General features: G+C 34.8%; 1 protein-coding gene across 4 annotated transcripts in view; it reads left to right on the forward strand.

The window, feature by feature from the left end:
• FRMD6 (FERM domain containing 6) overlaps window positions 1-21,183 on the forward strand; it is a 232,547-nt gene that overhangs the window by 185,955 nt on the left and 25,409 nt on the right. For 3 of the 4 annotated variants that reach the window (XM_072838548.1, XM_072838545.1, XM_072838549.1), the window contains 4 exons: window positions 9,141-9,385; window positions 15,516-15,606; window positions 18,682-18,785; window positions 19,791-19,867. In XM_072838548.1, the coding sequence (XP_072694649.1) occupies window positions 9,287-9,385; window positions 15,516-15,606; window positions 18,682-18,785; window positions 19,791-19,867 (371 nt within the window). In that variant the 5' untranslated portion in view covers window positions 9,141-9,286. The remainder of the gene's footprint in view (window positions 1-9,140; window positions 9,386-15,515; window positions 15,607-18,681; window positions 18,786-19,790; window positions 19,868-21,183) is intronic. The other variant, XM_072838550.1, reaches the window with a different exon arrangement.

Raw genomic sequence — 21,183 nt, forward strand, 5'->3', positions numbered from 1 at the left:
TCCTAGGTATTTTATTATTTTTCATGCAGTTGTAAATGGAATCTTTTTTTTTTTTTTTTAAGTTTTTATTTTAGGCACCCAGTGCTCATTACAAGTGCACTCCTTAATCCCCATCACCGATTTCACCCATCCCTCCCCACCCCCCCTCTGGTAACCTTAGTTTGTTCTCTGTAGTTAAGACTCTATTTCTTGGTTTCTCTCTCCCTCTCTTTTTCCTTTTCCTCATTTGTTTTGTTTCTTAAACTTCACATTTCAGTGAAGTGATATGGCATTTGTCTTCCTCTGACTTATAACACTAAGCATTATACCCTCTAGCTCCATCCCTGTCATTGCAAATGTCAAGATTTCATTCTTTTTATGGTTGAAATATCTGATTGTGTGTGTATGTGTATATATATATTTTTCCCTGTATATATATACACACACACACCGTATCTTCTTTATCCGTTCTTCTTTTTATGGTTGAAATATCTGATTGTGTGTGTGTGTATATATATATATTTCCCTGTATGTGTATGTATATATATATATATATATATATACACGCACACACACACCGTATCTTCTTTATCCGTTCATCTGTTGATGGACACTTGAGCTGCTTCCATTTCTTGACTATTGTAAATAATGTTGCAACAGAGGGGGTGCACATATCTCTTTAGATTAGTATTTTTATATTTTGGGAGTAGATACCCAGTAATGCTATTACTGGATCATTTAGTATGGTTCTGTTTTTTACTTCTTGAGGAACCTCCCCATACTTCTTCCAGTTTGCGTTTCCACCAACAATGCAAGAGGGTTCCCCTTTCTCCACATCCTCACCAACACCTGTTATTTCTTGTGTTATTGACTTTAGCCATTCTGACAAGTGTGAGCTGGTATCTTATTGGGTTTTAATTTGCATTTCCCTGAGAACAAGTGATGATGAGCATCTTTTCATCTGTGTTGGCCATCTGAATTGCCATATAGAAGTTCTTTATATAAATACTAACCCTTTATTGGATATGTCTGGAATTGTTTTCTTAATTTTCTTTTTGCTACTTCATTATTAGTATATGGAGATGCAACTGATTTCTGTGTATTAATTTTGTATCTTGAAAATTTGCTTAATTCATTTATTCTAATAGTTTTTTGGTCTTTAGAGTATTCTATGTATAGTATCATGTCATCTGTACATAGTGACAGTTTAACTTTTTCCTTAACAATTTGGATGCCTTTTATTTCTTTTTCTAGTCTGATTGTTGTACCCATTACTTCTTTTATGAACGCCGGGTAGGAAACCATTATAATTGTTGATTAACAGAATTATGCTTATTATTATTCTGTCTAGAGAATAGTCCAGAATATGTCTAGAATCATGCTTTGAAGAAATATATTTTTAATCTCAATTGTGAAAAAAAGTGATGATTTCATTTTCCTTTTTGACACTATTATCATTACCCTGTGCTTGGCCTCTGTAATCAAGTGAATAAAGTGAGTTGCCAAAGCTAGAGAATGTGATTGGTTAATATAGAACAGAACTTTGAAAAATGACACCTTCTACAGGATACTGTTGTGATGTCTCAGTGAGTCTCCTTGGAAGCTTGGTCAGGATACTGAAGGAGATGCCTTATAATTCAGGGGAAAGCTCTATAGCCTGATTTCTCATCTCTCCGGTCTGTGGTCTGTGTTTGCATCATGGGACAGCAACACAGATTCTCTGAGGGGCTCAGGTCTATCTCCTGCCTCCCTATCTGGGGCCCTTATCTATATGACTTTCACCCTTGTCATTCTTTCTTTCTCCGCACTGCATACAAACCATTTCACCTCCCTCCATGAAATCTTTCCTCAGCAGCTGTACTTCCCTCTGTTCTCAGCCTTTCCACAAATCCATGGACAACCTTTTGACCACACAGTTTAGCATTCAACTTGAAATATAATTGTATTACTTCCTGTTATTTCTACTGTGTTAATTTTAACTCTTCAAAAACATGATAAGGCCTCTAAGGACCAGAATTTAGAAATGATGTGAGACAAAAAGGAGTATACTTTAACGAAGTGCTGGAGGACTCAAGTACCAGTTAACTTATATACTTGCTCATTAACAGAAATTTGTGATTGATTGAGTCATTAATTTCTGTCTGTTTTTCTTCCTGCCTTGTTGTCTTACTGTCTTTCTTTCTACCTATTTGATTTAGGAGCTTCCTTTAGTCCTGCTAGTTCTATTCTAAAAACATAGTGAAACAGTAATTTTGGGCTACAGTAGATATTTGTGATTTGGGGAGAATGTGCTCAATAGTGTTTTTTATTGGTGTACTACAGTTCACTAATCCATTCTTATTACTAGACTGTGTAGATTTTTTTTCCAGTCTTTAATTGATAATAGTTTAGTGAGTACTTATGATCAAAAGTGTGATGTACTTTGATTGAATTATTTCCTTTATATGCATTCCCCAGAAGTGAGATTACTTTGTCAAAGACTACAAACATTTGTAGAACTAACCACATCATTTTATTCCTTAGAGTATGATAAGATTAGTTGGCACCAATTTAAGTCCACTTTAATTGGAAGGTGCTTTGCCATTCCCAGCCCCAAGGTGTATGTAGCAAATCTTATTATTAAATTTATTTTTTTCATTATTAAATTTAGAAGTGAAATAATCTATTAGCTACAAACAAGAGAAAAACACTTTCTTTTAGAAGTCAAGATAAGATTAATGACAGAATGATTGGTTATAACCACCACATACTACCAAAAAGCAGTTCTTCCACTTATTTTCAATAATAGGACATCAATAATGTTACTTGGTAGTAAAGAGTAGTGAAAATTTAATAATCTTCACAAAAATTAAATTTTAGAGGTGAGAAAAATGGACACAAAGAAGTAAAGAACCTTGCCCAAGGGCACCCAGGTTTAAAGCATTTCACCTGGGATCAGCTGATCAGCACAGTGGTTGCTGAGGTTGAGGTGACTGTGGAAATTTCTTAAAATAAGACGATAATGAAGTGTGCTGCATCAGTTGACTCTTCCTTTCATGAATGATTTCTCTGTCTCACATGATGCTGTTTGATAGCATTTTACCTGCAATAGAACTTCTTTCAAAAATGACATCAATACTCAAACCCTTCTGCTGCTTTAAATCTAGTAAGCTTATGTTACATTCTAAATACTTTGTTGTGATTTCCACAGTCTTCACAGCATCTTCACCAGGAGTAGATTCCATTTCAAGAAGTCACTTTCTTTGTTCATCTGTTAAGAGAAGCAACTCCTCATTCGTTATTCAGGCTTTACCCCAAGATTGCAGCAGTTCAGTCCCATCTTCAGGCTCTACCTCTAATTCTAGTTCTCTGTTTCCACCACATCCACAGTTACTTCTTCCACTGAAATCTTGAACACCTCAAACTCATCCATGAGGATTGGAATCCACCTCTTCAAATTCCTGCTCATGCTGATATTTTGACCTTTTGACCCATGAATTAATGATGTTCTTAATGGCCTAAATTTAGAATGGTGACTCTTTTCTAGATTTTCAATTGACTGCCCACATCCATTTGAAGAATTGCTACCCATGACATCTATAGCCTTATGGAAATTATTTCTAGAATTATAAAACTAGGAAGTCAGAAATGACTCCTTGATCCATGGGCTTCAGAAAGGATGCTGTGTTAGGAGGCTTGAGAACATTAATCTCAGTGTACGTCTCCATTAGAACTCTTAGGTGACCAGGTGCATAGTCAATGAGCAGTAATATTTTGAAAGGAACCTTTTCCTGAGTAGTAGATCTCAGTAGTGGGCTTAAGATATTCAATAAACTGTGTTCAATAAACAGATGGGCTGTCATCCAGGCTTTGTTGTTCCATTTATAGAGTATAGGCAGAGAAGAGTTAGCATTATTCTTAAGAGTACTAGGATTCTCGGAATGGTAAATGAGTATTAGTGTCAGCTTAAAGTCACCAGCTGCATTAGCCCCTAGCTAATGAGAGTCAGCCTGTCCTTTAAAGCTTTGAAGCCAGGAGTTGACTTCTCTCTAGTTATAAAAGTCCTAGATGGTATCTTCTGACAGAAGGCTGTTTAGCTACATTGAAAATCTGTTGTTTAAGGATAGCCACCTTCATTTATTATCTGAGCTACATCTTCTAGATAACTTACTGCAGCTTCTACATCAGCATATGTAACTTCACATTGCACTTTTATGTTATGGAGATGGGTTCTTTCTTTAAACTTCATGAACCAACTTCTGCTAGCTTCATATATTTCTTCTGCAGCTTCCTCACTCTTTTAGCCTTTCTAGAATTGAAGAGAGTTAGGGCCTTGCTTTGGATACTCTTTGGCTGAAGAGAATGTTGTGGCTGGTTTGATCTCTCCAGGTCACTAAATAAAGGTGTTTTGCTTTTTTATCGTTTGTGTGTTCACTGAAATAGCACTTTTCCTTCAAGAACTTTTCTTTGCATTTCTTTGCATTTGGCTAACTGGTGTAAAAGACCTAGCTTTCAGCCTGTCTTGGCTTTTGACATGCCTTCTTTACTAAGCTTAATCATTTCTAGCTTTTGATTTAAAGTAGGAGACATCCAACTCTTCCTTTCACATGAATGCTTAGAGACTTTTGTAGGGTTATTAATTGTTCTTATTCCAGTTTTATCGTTTTGCAGGGAATAGGGAGGATAGGGAGACAGGCAACAGCTTGTTGGTGGAGCAGAGCATCCACCCATCTTACATAGGTACCCCAAAACAATTCTAGTAGTAACATTAAAGATCACTGATCACAAATCACCATTACAAATATAATAATAATGAAAAAGTTGAAATACTGTGAGAATTACCAAAGTGTGATACAGAGACACAAAGTTAGCAAATGCTGTTGGAAAAATGTTACCAACAGGCTTTCCACAAACCTGAAATTTGTAAAAAAAAAAAACCAAATAACCCCTCACCCACCAAGTACAATATCTGTGAAGTGCAATAAAGCAAAGTGCAATAAAACAAAGATACAGATATGCCTTTATTTAAAAAAAAAAAAAAAAAAAAAAAACAGCCTGAAGGTAAAAAGTAATGAGTTTAAGGAAACTTGTTCTCAGTAGTTGGCTCTCAACAATGGGTGACCTTGCCCCAAGTGGCATTTGACAATCTGCAAAGAAATTTTGGGTTGTCACAACTGGGAGGTGGGGGAATTCTCCTGCCATCTAGTGAGTAAAGGCCAGGAATGCTACTAAATATCCCCTAATGCACAGGATGTTCCACATCACAAAGGATATTAGACCCATGATGTCAATAATGCCAAGGTTAAGAAACCTTGCGGTAGGATCTTCCTTGTCCAAAGACGTGTGTAGTAAGTGAAACCCACACTTAATGAGCAAATACTATGTGCCTATCATTAGAGATTAAAAGAAATTGAGTAGGGGAAATAGACAAGAAATATAACTGTAAGCTACTGAACTATTAATGAGAGATAATGCTTTGAAATAACAAAGAGTATTTGCACAAATGAGTTATCCATGAGGTAGAACTTCTAACTGAATATGAGTTAGTCACAGGGCAAGCCCAGATTTAAGCGAAGGGGAAATAGATCCCATCTCTTAATGGGAAGCATGGCAAAGAGTTTACAGTTTTCTTTAATATAGCATAAGTGCTTAACAAAAGCACCTGGCACATAATACATATGTACTGTTAGCTACAATTAGTACTTTTTTTTTTATAATTAGTACTTTTATTCTGCCTTTTCTGAACAGTAGGTGAACCTTGGCCTTTGCTGTTCCCTCTATTTGGAAAACTCTTCCCTGGGATGGATGGAAGGATGGATGTGTAAGGGGGAGGGAGGGAAGGAAGGAAATGACATCCCTCTCTTAATTTTGTTATAAGCTCAAACATCAACTTATAAGAGATGTTTATAATTATGTGGGTTTAAAATTCAAGTGGGGGAGTCTTATATCTTACTATATTTTATTTGTAAGTTAGATATTAATAAAGATGACAGGATGGGGTTTGATCATTATTAAGGTTGTTTCGTTGTTGTCTGGAATATATGATACCACAGCATGGTGTGTTCTTCATAAATATCTGTTCTAAAAGTAATAATCTATCCTAAGATCACTGGACAGAAAAGGGCCTGCCTTGGAGTAGGAAGCATGCTCTCCTGGGACTCAGTTTGGACTTAGCTAAGGACTCAGAGGCTAATTTCCATGATTCAAATTGGTGTAAATTTAGTCTGATTCTTTTCCCCAGGACTGTCCAATGTAAGATTACATTTTATACTGAAGCATATTAGAGATATAGACATTTGCCCTTTTACTGGAACCCTTTAATCAGCTTTCATGTACTCCTGGGTGAATTAAAACTTAATCTCATCTCTCTTTTGGGACTTTTTTAGTTTGCCATCCTCAAAGCAGAAGCAGCAGCAATGGTGCAGCACTGCTTCTGAAAGACTCTGCTTTTTTATGAAATTTTCTTGAATAATCCTCCTCCAATCTCTTTCTTTTTTTTTTCACTGCATTAGTTGAATCATAAAATAACTAAAAATTGTACTCAAATGAAATTTGAAAATTATCTTAATGAAGCTCTGGAAACTCAAACCTCAGAAGATATTTTTTCCTTAGTTTATTTTTTAAATCCTAGAAAGTAGGTCAGTAGAAATACATTCCTTTAATTAGTTTAATTAGGAATGGACAATTATAGGAGTAACTCAATTTGAAGTGTAGAATTTGAATAATAAGAATTATGTTGGGATTAATATCATTCAAGGTTTTGAATTTAAATAAGATGCATTTAATCATAGTTGATAATTTCTTCTTGAAAAGATTTTAGTAGAGAGGAAGCCTAAGTGTTGGAATAGATCAATATGTAGGAAAAAAATCTACCATTAGTGATTTGACAAGGAGAGACACTTGGGTGGCTCAGCGGTTGAGCGTCTGCCTTCAGTCCAGGACGTGATCCTGGAGTCCCGGGTTCCTCGCGGGGAGCCTGCTCTTCCCACTGCCTATGTCCCTGCCTCTCTCTAAATTTCAAATCTAAAATAAATAAATAAAAGATTTTACAAGGAAATTGTTTTAGAACCATACTTTTCCTTGGTATGTTTAAGAATTTTATTCTACAGGACCTTAATAGATAGGACTTATATGAGAGGGAAAGTATTCAGTGACCAAGTAAATTTGAGAAATATTAAGTTAAACAAATTTAAGAAATTGTCTGCAGGACTCCTCAGAGCCTTTAATATTGACGACTTTTTTCCAGTTACAGTGACAATGTCTCTTACATATGTTGCTTATTCCCCATTCTATACTTCATTGTTTCCCCAGTTTATACTATGAAGGTATTACAATCAGCTGTCTGCTCAGTACCTTCCTTGTGTTAATTCAAATGTGGTTTTTATACACTACTATATGTCAGAAATACCTGGGAACTTTTTTAAAAGGTTAAGATTCCTGAGTCTTGACTTGGAAGATTCTGAGTGAGTAGAAATGTCACTGTGCTCAGGATTCTGTACTTATTATAGACACCCAGGTGATTCTGAGGCAGCCAACACCGGTCTTCCAATTGGTGCTTTGGAACTGTTGAACTAAAAGTGGATTGGATTTGGGGTGCACTTCGTTGTGTTTATAGAACACATGGGCTAATCATCCCATACTGGGGATAAACTGCAATGCTGACCTTCACTGATGCTATGGGGTGATGTGCTAGCTATAACCTAGTGTGAAACATTTGCTATGATCCTTTAAGAAAGGCGAAATACTTCTAAGGGGACTTTTAGTCACCTTCCTAATAAAGAAATACTGAATATAAGATTACCATTTGTTTTTACTTAGTTTGAGTAGCTCCCTTATGGATGGTATTTTATTCATACTTTAAAAAGAAATACTAGTTTATATTTACTCTTAGTGCCATTAAGATTATATTCCCTCCCATCTTCCTGTTGATAACAGATGGACATTTAACTGTAAGCAAATAGACCAGATTATATCTCATTTATGCTTTGATTTATGTAAGCACTGACTGTAGCCTTTCTATTAAAACTGTGTGGTTATACTGTCTGCCTTTTTAAACAATTTTGTATTCCTGGAAATTCTCTTCTGCTCCAATAAATATAGGTGGAAAGAGGCAATATAAATACTACTGGAGAAAAATAATTACTGTTGGTTTGAGAGGCAACCAGTCTTAATGTACTTGGTTGAATAGTGTTATATTAGCAATAATATATGAAATAGTAGACACAGTCATTTAAAAGTAGAAAATTATTTTAAATTGTTTTAAAATTATTCTGCAAAGTTTTGCCAACACAGTAAGACATGAAACACAGAAAGGGTGTGAATATTGAAGATTGGAGATAAAATTTTCATTACTTGCAAACAATTGTATTCATTGAAAACCTGAGAGAAGTTTAAAAATATGTTTAATAAATTGATTAGATATCCCCCAAATCCACAGTTCTTTTGTATACAAACATGGTTTGAGATATACAGTTTTGTTATTTCTGTGTGTTAATTGGTTGGTGAAAAACATAGAAGTATTGTTTGCATTGTCAGGTTAAAGGATCAGGAGAGAGAGCAGTGCCATAAAAAATCAGGGAGAAAAAAGGTGTAAGGAGGACTTAACCTTGGTAAGTAAGAGAGATCATTTGAAGTGAATCCTAGAGATTCTGCTGATGGTCTAGAGATCACTGGCTTCCTTTGGTAAAGCCACTTTAGTGATGTGAAGAAGTAAAAGCCAGACCACAGTGGTTGAAGAAGGAATGTAATAGAAGAGCCAAGACATTTATTTGAGTTTGTAATGGAAAAAAAGGAGTGATTGACAATTTTGTTGTTGCTGCTGTTTTGTCATTTTGTTTATTTATGGAACTCTTGATTATCTCCCACGTGAGATCAGAAACTTCTCAGAGGCAGGCTCTCTGTTTCTGTGGGCCCTGCAGTGCATAGTACTGCCTTGAATATATGAGGCGCTCAGTGGCTTTATGTTTAATTCATGACTGTGAATGAAAGTTTTAAAACAGTTGATAGTGGGCAAAATACAGAATAAATTTCAGTGAGTTCTCATTTATTAAACTAGGCAACCCTACCTTTGAGACGTGCTGTCCCTGTGCCAACAAGAGCAGTTGCACTGCTCATCTCTCTGTCTCTCTCCTCACCAATCTTGCTGACTTTATTTATGGCTGGTGTTTGGGCTTTTTTTACAGCTATGAAACCTACGTAGTGGAACATCATGCTGCTTCTCCTGTAGGGCGTGTGATGAGGAGCAGAGTTTGGCTTTGGAGTGTTCGGAATCAGAGGAATTGCTGAGGACTCGGAGCCCAGCCCTGACCACTAGAGAGCCCACAACACAATGAACAAATTGAACTTCCATAACAACAGAGTCATGCAAGACCGCCGGAGTGTGTGTATTTTCCTTCCCAATGATGAATCTCTGAACATCATCATAAATGTAAGTGGATCCAACTTTAGAAATAGTTGAATATTCTGTTCACACCAGTGACCACATTCAAGTTACTACCGGTGAAGGGTGAAAACATTACAGAATGAAAGCATTAATAATGTAGCAGAATTGGGGTGTTAAAGTTGTCTACACAGGTATAAACTTTGAATTATGGCTTAAGTGCAACTGCCTTCAACATTCTTTCACCTGAGGGTAAAATTACAGAATTTTGGTTACTATATTATAGAAAAATAACACCTTGCTGTTTTAAAATGTTTTACTGACATATACATTTTTATTAATATATAATATGAATTTGCTTTTTAAGTGCTTTAGAGTTGTCGCACATGTGAAATAGTAATAACTGCTGGCTCCTTAATATGCATTTTGATCATTAATAGTAGCATAAATCCAGCGAATTTCAAGAATAGGCCATGCACTTGAGAGCACTAAGATGTGGCTTACGGTTCTTGAGTCAGAGTTAACCCTCTTAGTTAACCTGGTCATTGAGGAATATGCTACTATTTTTCTTAATTTCTAAAATTAAGTTATAATTTGCATACAGCAAGGTATAGGAGTCTTACGTGTGCACCTCAGAGAATTTTTATAATTGTGTACACCCATGTAATCATCATCCAGCTTGAGATAGGATAGAGTTTCAGCACCCTGGAAAAATATTTTGTGACTCCTTCTAGACAGTAATATCCACCCAAAGGGTAGTAACTATTTTCTCCATAGAGTAATTTTTTTCCCAACTTCATGCAGCTAAAATTATGTGGTGTGTTCTCTTTTGTATCTGGCTTCTTTTAAATAACATTTAGCCTGTGAAATTCATTTGTGTGTATGTGCATATGTATACATTTCTGGGGTTTATTCAAGAGTGGAGCTATGAATCATAAAGTATACCTGTGTTTAGCTTTGGTAGAGACTGCCAAACAGATTTATGGTAATCAGAATCATACCTAGCATTTTTCAACCCCTCTCCCTATTATCAATGTTCATATTCTTCCTTTCACTGATTGTATTCAAATGGATTAGGGAAAAACTTGCTTTTGTGCATGTCTTAAGTTGATTTTCTTTGCTATATGCTACTATATTTTTAAGTTAATTGCTATATAAAAGAATATTTCTAAATGTTATACTGAATATGTATGATATTGAAGTAACTTCGTTAAAAAATTTAGACAGGAAAAGGTTCTGCTTATTATCATAATTATTTCAGTTTTATTCTGACGATCACCACAGTTCCTCAGTTTCTTGATTTACTGCCATAACATTATTTTTGCTCATAGGGATTGTCTGAGCATCACCTACTTTTTTTTTTTAAGATTTTATTTATTTATTAATGAGAGACAGAGCGAGAGGCAGAGGGAGAAGCAGGCTCCATGCAGGTAGCCCGACATGGGACTCGATCCCGGGTCTCCAGAATCATGCCCTGGGCTGAAGGCGGCGCTAAACCGCGAGCCACCCAGGCTGCCCATCACCTACCTCTTGAATGAATTTTGTCATCTGTTGGGCAGAATTTCTGTTGATTAGCAACATTGTTATTTAGGGTACCCAAAGTTGTTTTTGAATATGTGAAGCAATAGGCTATTATTTTTACAACATTTGTTTTTTAAAAATCTAATAAAACTTGACAGCTTATCTTTTTCAGTGTGGTCATGGGCAAAATACATTAAGATACAACTTTACTCTGTTATTTTATAAAAAAAATACCCACTGAATTTTTAAAAATTTCATTATCCATGGCATTATAGCCTAAGCACTTAAGAAATTTCTCTCAGGTCCATTTATATCTTTCTACTCAGTGGACTGTATATCTGTGTGTTCATTTGTGCAGCTACGTATACATATAGGATATGGAACAAGACCTTACTGGCCTTGGATAAGTGGAAGGAAGATTAATCTGGGTTCATGAGGAATACTAAGAGCTGACTATAATTTTCAAAGAAATTAACTGGTACTAAAATCTCAATGGAGGAAGATAATTAGGAATAACACCTATTCTATAATCTTACTGTGTAATTGTGAGAATTGAGGATTAGCGGATAGCATCATTCCTACACATACATAGTAGCAGCTATTATTACTTTAACTCCTTATCAGAGATTAATTTTACATGTCTTCACTTACCTTATTTTGCAAAATTAGTGTAATATCCCTACAGGGTGGTCAGGGCTATGTTCACAGGTTGTACAGCCATGGATCATCATGCTTAAGGAGGGCTTCAGAGTCACAGGGACCTCAGATGAAATCCTTACTCTCTGACACACTCTGCAGCCTTGGGCAAGTTAGATTTTTTTGCTTCCGATTTCCTCATCTATAAAATAGAGGTAATCTTCCTCTCCTCATCGAGGTCATTGTGGGGATTTAAAAATATAACATGAATAAACTGCTAATTGTAGTGCTAGGCAGCTGGGAATTGCTTAGTAAGTGAGCACTTAATAGAGTAGCACTTTTTAAAATTTCTTTGAGCTGTTTGTTCATTTCATTAGGGAGCTCTGTTAATGAAGCTCAAATGGAGAATCTGAATCCCCTTTAGGGCGATAAGATTTTCTTATTCCAGGGCACATAGACTCCTCTCTAGCAAGCTGTTGAACAAAGGAGGGAGGAGGAGTTAAGTAGTATGGAGACCCCTCATTGCTAGAAAGCCCATTCAGGGCTGCCAAAGGTCTGTCTTTCTCTACAGTGTTATCTTTTTTATCAAATTGCATTGATGTTTGTAGTATAACAAATTAATTATAGCAAAAACAGTTTTATTAATGGTCTCATTTTTTCATATTTCTATTATTTTTTAAACAAAGATAGTTTATTTCTTGACATATATAGTTTATATATATATATATATATATATATATATATATATATATATACATATAATTTGGTAAAATATTGTCTTTCTGCATGAGAGGTAAATTTAGTGTTTTGATCATTCTAGTTTCTCCATGAGTTTGAACTAGTAGGGGATGTTTTAAAGATTTTAATCATCAGGTAAATATTCATGGAAACTTGGTAAATTTTGATGATGAGATTATGATAAATATACACAAAATTATTGAGTTACATAAATAGTGGCCAAGAGTTTATACCTGTTCAGTAAGACAAAAGGCAACAATTCTTTTTAATATATTTTAAACATGCTTGCTCAATTACCATTGACATTTATTTATTTATTTACTTTAAATATTATGTATTTACCTATCTATTTATTTATTTATTTTAGAGAAAGAGAGAGTGTGCGCACGAGTAGGGGGAGGGGCAGAAGGAGAAGTAGAGAATCTCAAGCAGACTCCTTGCTGAGTGTGGAGCCTGACGTGGGGCTCAATCTCAGGACCCAAGATCATGATGTGAGCCAAAACCAAGAGTCAGACACTGAACTGACTGAGCCACCTAGGCACCCCCAACCATTGACATTTAGGGTCAAATGCTGTTTTGTTTTGTTTTGTTTTGTTTTGTTTTTTTAAAGATTTTATTTATTCATTCATGAGAAACAGAGAGAGAGGCAGAGACACAGGCAGAAGGAGAAGCAGGCTCCATGCAGGGAGCCTGACATGGGACTTGATCCAGGACCCCGGGATCACGCCCTGAGCTGAAGGCAGATGCTCAACCGCTGAGCCACTCAAGTGCCCCAAATGCTGTTTTTATTAGAAAGTTTCATATACAGTAGATTTTTAAGTAATACTTTAATTCTTAATACCTCATACTCTATAGCACTTTTTAAAGCTCCATTGTTCCTGAAGATTAAAGAACTTGAATAATTTCACAATCAGCTAAAATGTAGCCTTGAAGACTCATAATATGCAAATACAAAAAACTCCAGCTTGTTTTCACAGCAGACAAAACTTCAGAGCCACAGCCTTACTTAATTACAGGTTTGTTTTTTTTTTAAATTACAGTTTTGAACAAGAACAATACTTGATAGTTGTTACAGAGTTTTATCAGTAGACTCCAAATACTTGATTTGAACTAGCAGAACAATGATAAGTATATGGGATGTATATATATGGAGGAAATGTATAGCATTATTTGAACAGTGGTTACACAAAGTTACAACATGGTTTGTTTTTGTATATGGTTTGTGGTTTGGAATTTTTCTGTTAACTTGTTATTACATTTTTATCCCAAGAGCTTTGTTTATGACATTTGAAAATACAGTCAAAACTAAGGATTAAAGGTACCCTAGATGGTATGACATTTTAAGTCTCAAATTTGTAGTATAATAGTTCAATTTTATATAACATTTGATACTTTTATCATGTTTATTTAAGCTTATTTATGAAGTAGAATTGTGGTAATGCAGAACTCAAAAAAACACAATCATTTTATTTTATTTAAATTCAGTTAACACACAGTCTTTTTAATGAGCAAAAAAGAAATGATTTCCTCTTAGCAAATGTATTCTCCCAGTGGTGTTGGTGGCCTTGCAATGCTGCATTTTCCCTAAATTCTTGAATGGCAGATCTATAAACCCATCTGCTCAGTGGGCCAGAGACTAGTCCATAGTCATGAAACAGAACAAAGGTGAGGAGCCCACAGGGGTATCAGACTCATGTTTTGTTCTTCAGACATTTACTGAATGTCAACGATATATCCTGAATATAAAATAAGACACTGTCCCAGCTTCTTCCAGTCCCTTTTGCCCCTAAGCAGCTGAATTCATGTGCTTCTGGTCTTGAATAAATACCATTTGCTCTTTCCAGTAGATAAAGTGCTTCAGATTAGTTGCCATTTAATAATAAATGTGGAAAGAGCAATAAACCTATTTTTTCTTCTTTCAGTTGGAATTATCACCATCTGAATTGTTTGGCTTTCAGTTATTGAAGGGTCTCAGCATGTTTTTATTTTCTGAATCTGAGTTACCTTTATTAAGGTATGATAAAAAGTCATGAATTCAGAGTTAATTTAGAATTTATAATTAAAACTGTAAGTGGCATCAGTATCATTGCACATTAATAGTACAAATGAGGGGGAAATGCCACACATAATATATATAGCTAAAATGATAAACCATCATGTTGCATATATTTTAATGTACACATTTAAAAATATTTTAATACTTAAATGAGCAAAATTGTGTTTTGCTGTCTTTGCCATTACTAGCTGCATGACTTTAAGCTTTCTAGGTTGTATTTTCTACTTTAATAAAATGAAGAAATTGACCTGTATGAGCTCTTAAAGTCAGTTCCAACTCTGATAAGCTTTAATGATTCTGAATTCAATGAGGCAGACCCAGCAGAATTACTATCCCTCAAAATGCTTGATTAAATATTAGAGAAGTCATTAAAACTATGTCTTTTAAAGAGTATATTATTGTTCACCATGTAACTTTTCAGAATAACCTAGTCACAGAGTTCCAAATTAATAGGATTTTATTATGTTTGAATTCTACTAGGACTGAGAAGGGACCCTTGTTTAGGTACTTATAAGACAATAGACGTGATTAAGATAAATAAAATGAGTTATTCACTCACTATAATAGTATATAAATATTTTGCTTAGACCATCAAGAGGAAAACATACCTTGTAAAGATACTTGCCTGACTTGCTTTTGATAATCTGAGTAGCCTATTTTGTGTACCTTCTAATATATTTATCATGCACATTGGTTTTAGAATAAGTCCTTGTCCATGTGTCATAAGATTTATGAGTCTTGTACAAGATTGCATTGGTACCTTATTACCATTTTGTAAAAATTTGTATTGTGATAATCATTACTGAAAAACAACACAAATTAAAGCAATTTCCATGAACCAACAGTTGTTTTGCTAGTGTTAACTTGTCCTTTTAAGGCATATATGTATGGTGCATTAAATTGCCGGATTGTGGGGGTACGTGAGTGGCTCAGTCAGTTAAGTGCCTGACTCTTGGTTTCCACTTGGGTCATGATTTTGGGGTTGTGGGATTGAGCCCCATGTCAACCTCTGTACCCAGTATGGAGTCTGCAGGAGATACTTTCCCCTTGCCTCTCTGTCCTCTCTGCTACTCCTCCAACTTGCATGCTCTTTCTCTCTAAGATAAATAAATAAAATCTTTAATAAAATAAAATAAATAAATTGCCTGATTGTGGCTCAGCATGTAGGCTTGGTTTTCTTATTATCTCAAGTTGTGTTGTTTATTTTGTTTTGTTTTTTCTCTACAGGTTAAAATTCTGTGTCACCAGTTGCTGGTCCAGGTGTGTGACCTACTCAGGCTAAAGGACTGTCACCTCTTTGGACTCAGTGTTATACAAAGTAGGTCTTTCTCCCACCGCTGATAGATTTAACCAACTATCCCTGGGGAAATGATATTTTATTGCTGTAACTTAATTTGGGCATATTGTGATAAGATTGTGATTGTCATAATACCCATAAACTGGTTATTACTTGTAGTCTAGTATTCATTTTTAAATCTTAACTGATATGTATTTCTTCTAAGATTTAGAATTTTAAACCATGCATTATAGTTTGAACTTAAAAATCAGTTCTTTTTAAGGAATCTAGATTTTGTGTTTGTTCTTTTCTGTTTTAGTGAACCAAGCTTGATTTTTGTTGCCTTGCACTCAGGGAGCAGCTGGAGCTAGTAGGAAATTATCTTGGATGTTTTTATAATTTGTTTTATAACTTCTGACATTAAAAAATTTAGACATAAGAAAAATAACTTTCCTCTATTCAAGTTCTCCTACTGTTGACTATATAGTATAACAAAATGATCTACTAATTTGCTCTCATTTTCTGTTTTTTCCTCTTCATACATTTTTTCCAATTAGACTGTATGACTTGGAGATGGGGGATGAGTTTCTGCTATATACTTTATGTGAAGGTTTTCTCCACATAAATGGCTCCATATAAGCCTCTTCCCCCACCCCATCCCCATAATATTTGAGTTAAGTTACCAGGATTTGCCAGCACCATTCCTTATAACCTTTTTCTTTCAAATCATATTTTTAAATTTATCTAATTTACTCTTATGTCAAAAAACCATTTATATCTTTGTTCAGGTTTTCAATAATACTTTTAATATACTTTTTTGTGAAATGTATTTAATTTTTTACTTGTATATGGATCATATTCTACTCCTGGAATTAGTTTAAATGTAAAGGTTTATGACATCTTGAGAATCTGTTAGTGTCATAAATGCTTAGATCTGCCAAATGGGAAAGTATATCATGATCAGCTGAAAAACAAGGCCCTTCTCCACCAAAATGTGAACCATTTTCAGCTGTCTTTTTAGGAGAGGCCAGGGACCCTGGAGCAGTGAGCACCTCAACCAATGAATCAGCCATTTGCTCTTTGGTTTCTTCCTGCAATAATTAAAGCAATAAAAACACAAATGTTTAACTCTATCCTTCTATTAGTACATCTCTCAGTCATACTTTCAAGGAAGGGTCTGGGAGAAATAAGATGCTGTATAGATTCTAAAAAATTTTTCTTTTATTCTAAACTCAAAGTTTTAATTCTTTTAATGCTACAACTACAGCCAGACTGTTGATTTGTGTTGTTCAACAAGTCAGCCTAATAAAACCAGTTTACAGCTTCCTTAGATTTCAAAATAAGAGTTTTAAGATACCTTTTTAAAAAGAGATATTGTAGTGTGGCGAAAGAACATTGGAAAAGGAATAAGATGACCTGGTTCTAATTCTGGTTCTACCACTAGCTAGCTGTGTGGCTTTAGAAATATCACTTGACTCTCTCAATTTTACTTTTCTCACATGTCAACTGAAATTACCTGCTTGTCAGATTTTGATATATGCTTTAGAATGCCTAAAATATAGAGCCATGATCAAACTGTCAGATGGTAGAGAGATGGTGATAGTTTAAAAATATGTGCTATTACACAGAGAACAGTCTCATTTCTGTTCATTATATTGCTTCTTCAGTTGGCAACTCAAGCCAAACACAAATCATATTCAACAGGAAGGTTGTCTGGTCTTGTTCATTTCATGTTTAATTGGTAGCATATGAGAGATGGGAGATAATTTAGTTGATCTGATAAGTGAATTTAAGTAGCCCTTTTTTTGTATCTGAGACCTCTTCTTTATCCCTTTCATTCAAATTGGTTGGCTTAATATGTCATTTATAACAGAGTAGCTCTACCTTTCCTATTCTCTTATGCCTTTTTCTCAGTTAAAACACTCCAGCATTCAGTCAGTTGTGTTAACCTTGGAGTAGTCAAAGAGATACTCTACTCTTCCAGAGTGAGTACATTTATTTTTATGTAGAGCTTTTCATGAGCATACTCCCTTAGTGATGGTTAGAGAAAAGAGAATAAACTTTTTAGGCTTAAAACTCTGAGGGTACCTAATTGGCTCAATCATTTAAGCCGTGAACTCTTGGTTTTGACTCCGGTCATGATCTCACTGTGTGGGATCGAGTCCCATGTTGGGTTGCTGCACAGCTAATAGGAAGTCTGTTTCAGATTCTCTCTTCCTACCCCTCAGCCCCTCTCCCCACTCACACACACACACACATGCGCGGTCTCTCTAAAATAAATAAATAAACTCTTTTAAAAAGAAGATGGCTTTGTAAGAGAGAGAAATACTGAGATTTTAAGAGATTTTCTTTGGGAAATCTGAAAATTTTAATGTTTTTTTACCAGCCTGTCTTCACATGTTTAGATCACTTTTACCTGGAGTTTTAACAATCATAGCTTCTGTTCATCTTAAGAACATCATGCCCTTGAGGAAATACTTTGACATTCTTTTTTTGCATGAGATTCTTTTCCTCTTTCCACAGGATCAGTCCCAAAGGCAGTGTAAGTAATGACTTGCCATTTTATCAGGCTATGCTATATGTGGAGAACACAGAGAAGAAATAGCCTTAAAGGCTGTAGTTCACAAAACTTGGGGCAAGTTCCCCTCACTTGGAAATAGGCAGTTATTCTCAGGGTCTCCTAATTTCTTACATAACAATTAGGATGGTGTTTCTGCCCTGTTTCATTATTCTCCACCTATGACAAGAATCCTCTGAGAGCTCAACGAAAGCATGTTTCTCTAAAAGCAAGGAAGCACACAGTGTTGCAAGTTTGACTCTACATTAGGTTGACCGTAGAAACTAAGTAAAAGTGGGAGGTAGAAGCTAGTATTTCTTCTAAGTAATACATATTTTTAATAGTATGTGTTCTCTATTGCAAATGCAAAATAATTTCAAAAGATGTCATTAATGTCTAGCCAACCTTTTGGCTTTTAGTATCTTGTTGAGTTTTCATGGTATTGTGTGAATTCAAAACACATTCACAAATCTTGAGTCTTTTTTTAAAAACCCATTTTTGTGTATATTCTTTTCTTTTAAATTCATCTTTATCATCTTGTATCCTTTTTTAATGTGCAGATAATGAACATGTCTATATGGAGTTGTCACAAAAGCTGTATAAATATTGTCCAAAAGAATGGAAGAAAGAGGCCAGCAAGGTACGACAATATGAAGTCACTTGGGTGAGATTACATTTATAAGCAAAATTATTTTGATTTTTTAAAAGGTTTATTTTAGCTATTGTATATTAGAAAAATATTTAGTTTTTAAATTTTAATTCATAAAAGTATTATGAAGTAGAGAATGGGAAACGGAAATGAATTATAAGTTCTAAAATGTCATGTTAATGAAGTGTATTAATTGTTTATAGCACATAACAATAGTTTTTAAGTATCTGCTTAAATAATGTTGGATAATAACTTTAGTAATTTTGGGATAATGCTTTGAAATGAAAACCATGGAAAAATTGCTTACTCCTCATCTCTGGCTGTATTAGCTGTCAAAACTGATGTTCTAGAAGTTATTCATAATTTTTAAATTCATTTTTACTACACTTCCCTTTGCTACTTTGCTACTTTATTATACTGATGATGCCTTTATTTAGTAAACATCAATTCCATTTACGTGGGGGATCATTCACAGGGAATCTACCTGATGTTTCCAGGATCACCCTAGTAAATCAGGAATAAATCCCTAGTGTCTATTCAATTTGTATTTTAAGAATTCTTGGAATAAATGGGAAGGCTACTTGAAAGCCAACTACAAAGTAAGGCACATTAAAGTCAAAATAAACAAACAACATATTAGAATTTGGTATGTGGAATGTCAGAGGAACAAGAGAACATTTGTAATGAGGAGCAAATGGTCACCACGGGGGATAGAGTTGAGAGAGGAGCTGGATCTCAACTAGAAATTTCCACTGGTATTTATTTTTATCTTCCCTTATGTTGTCATTGGCATTACAGTGAATGAGTATCAGATACGTGATGATGTTTTATAACTTCTCAGTTTTTCATGAACTTGGTATCCAGAGGGACATTTGTCTGCCTTTTGCCAGCCACCACCCATTAGAAGATAAAACCTTTCAAGATATAAAAACTATCTTGTAAATTACAGAATTTTGTTGCTTTTGAAACCCCTTTTTGTGGTAACTAAAAATAGCTTGCTTTTTATGTGTCATTGTTTAGGGTATTGACCAATTTGGACCTCCTATGATCATTCACTTCCGTGTGCAGTACTATGTGGAAAATGGCAGATTGATCAGGTAGGAGGACAAGGACTCCAAACCCTTACTTACCCAAAGCACTCACCTCCTAACATACTAAATAAAGTACTCATGTTTGTTTCCACCCACTAGGATATACATTCCAAAAGAGCAAGGATTTTTTTAAAATTCTTTTTGTATGCTCGTATATCCTCAGTTCCTAGAACACTCAATAAATATTTGTTCAATGTACAAATGAATGATAGACTGTTGATAAAAATGTTAACAATATTTTCTGTATTCCACATTTTCGATAATCAGTCACCAAAAGGATATTTCATTCAAGAAGGAACTAGCATTTTTGTGGAGAATAAAGAAACTAATTAAAGTATTATATTGTTTTCTGGTGGTAGAGTGGGGAGTAGGGCAGCAGCAAGAATTCTCTCCTATAAAAATGCATGCTGTTTATACAGCCTGGTTTTCTTTTCACCTTTGGGGTCTTGCTTCTGTTCTTGGCAGTAGCGTTAAAGCTAAGATTACACCCAATGAAGCTGTCCTATGAGAATCTTAGATGCCATTTGGCAAAAGTAGGTAATTGATTCTTTTTCTGTAGGTAGGTGCATGAACAATACTGATACTTACACAAACTCAGAATTTACCATTTCAGAAACTCAGTTTATCATTTGTATAGTAGTCAGTGTTGGAAAACTTTCAGAGGTGGTTTTGTTGACTGATAGAAAATACTAGAAATGTGAACTCTGTTTTACTTATTTACTTCTAAACTCTGAGAAACACATGTCAAAAAGATAGATACATTTGGCTAATGAGTTATATGTGAGGTTCGTTCTTAATATTTGTATTATTGCCATATGTAAATTTAAAAGTAAAAAATATTAGCTGTAAATAATTTTTAAAAGGTTAAGAAACTTTTTTTAGTTTTTCTAAACTTATGTGAAATATTTACTCAGTTTACCTACTAAGTATGGAATGTGCTGAAAAGAAGGAAAATATGTTATTTAGCCACTAATTAACCCCCTGGGGCTAATCAATGTTTAATTCATCCCTCTACTACTTCTTTTCCCCAGGGATGAACTAGTCCAAACACTGTGTGGTCAGCATTATAAAAAGAAGTGCTCTGAAAAGTACTCTGTCCTGAGGGAAAAAAATTACATAAATGCTTTATTTTTAAACTTTTCATTCTTAAACACCATCTTAGTTGAAATCAACTCAGGTTTTTATTGTCATCTGCTAATGAGCTATGAATCTCAGGTAAACATTCGACCTAAAATAATAGGAAGGCAAATAAACTCATTAAATACATACACGCATACACGCACACACACACACACACAAGCACGCGCTTTTTTTTTCCTTGC

The sequence above is a fragment of the Canis lupus genome, chromosome 9 (assembly GCF_048164855.1).
Source record: "Canis lupus baileyi chromosome 9, mCanLup2.hap1, whole genome shotgun sequence".
NCBI classification, from domain to species: domain Eukaryota; kingdom Metazoa; phylum Chordata; class Mammalia; order Carnivora; family Canidae; genus Canis; species Canis lupus.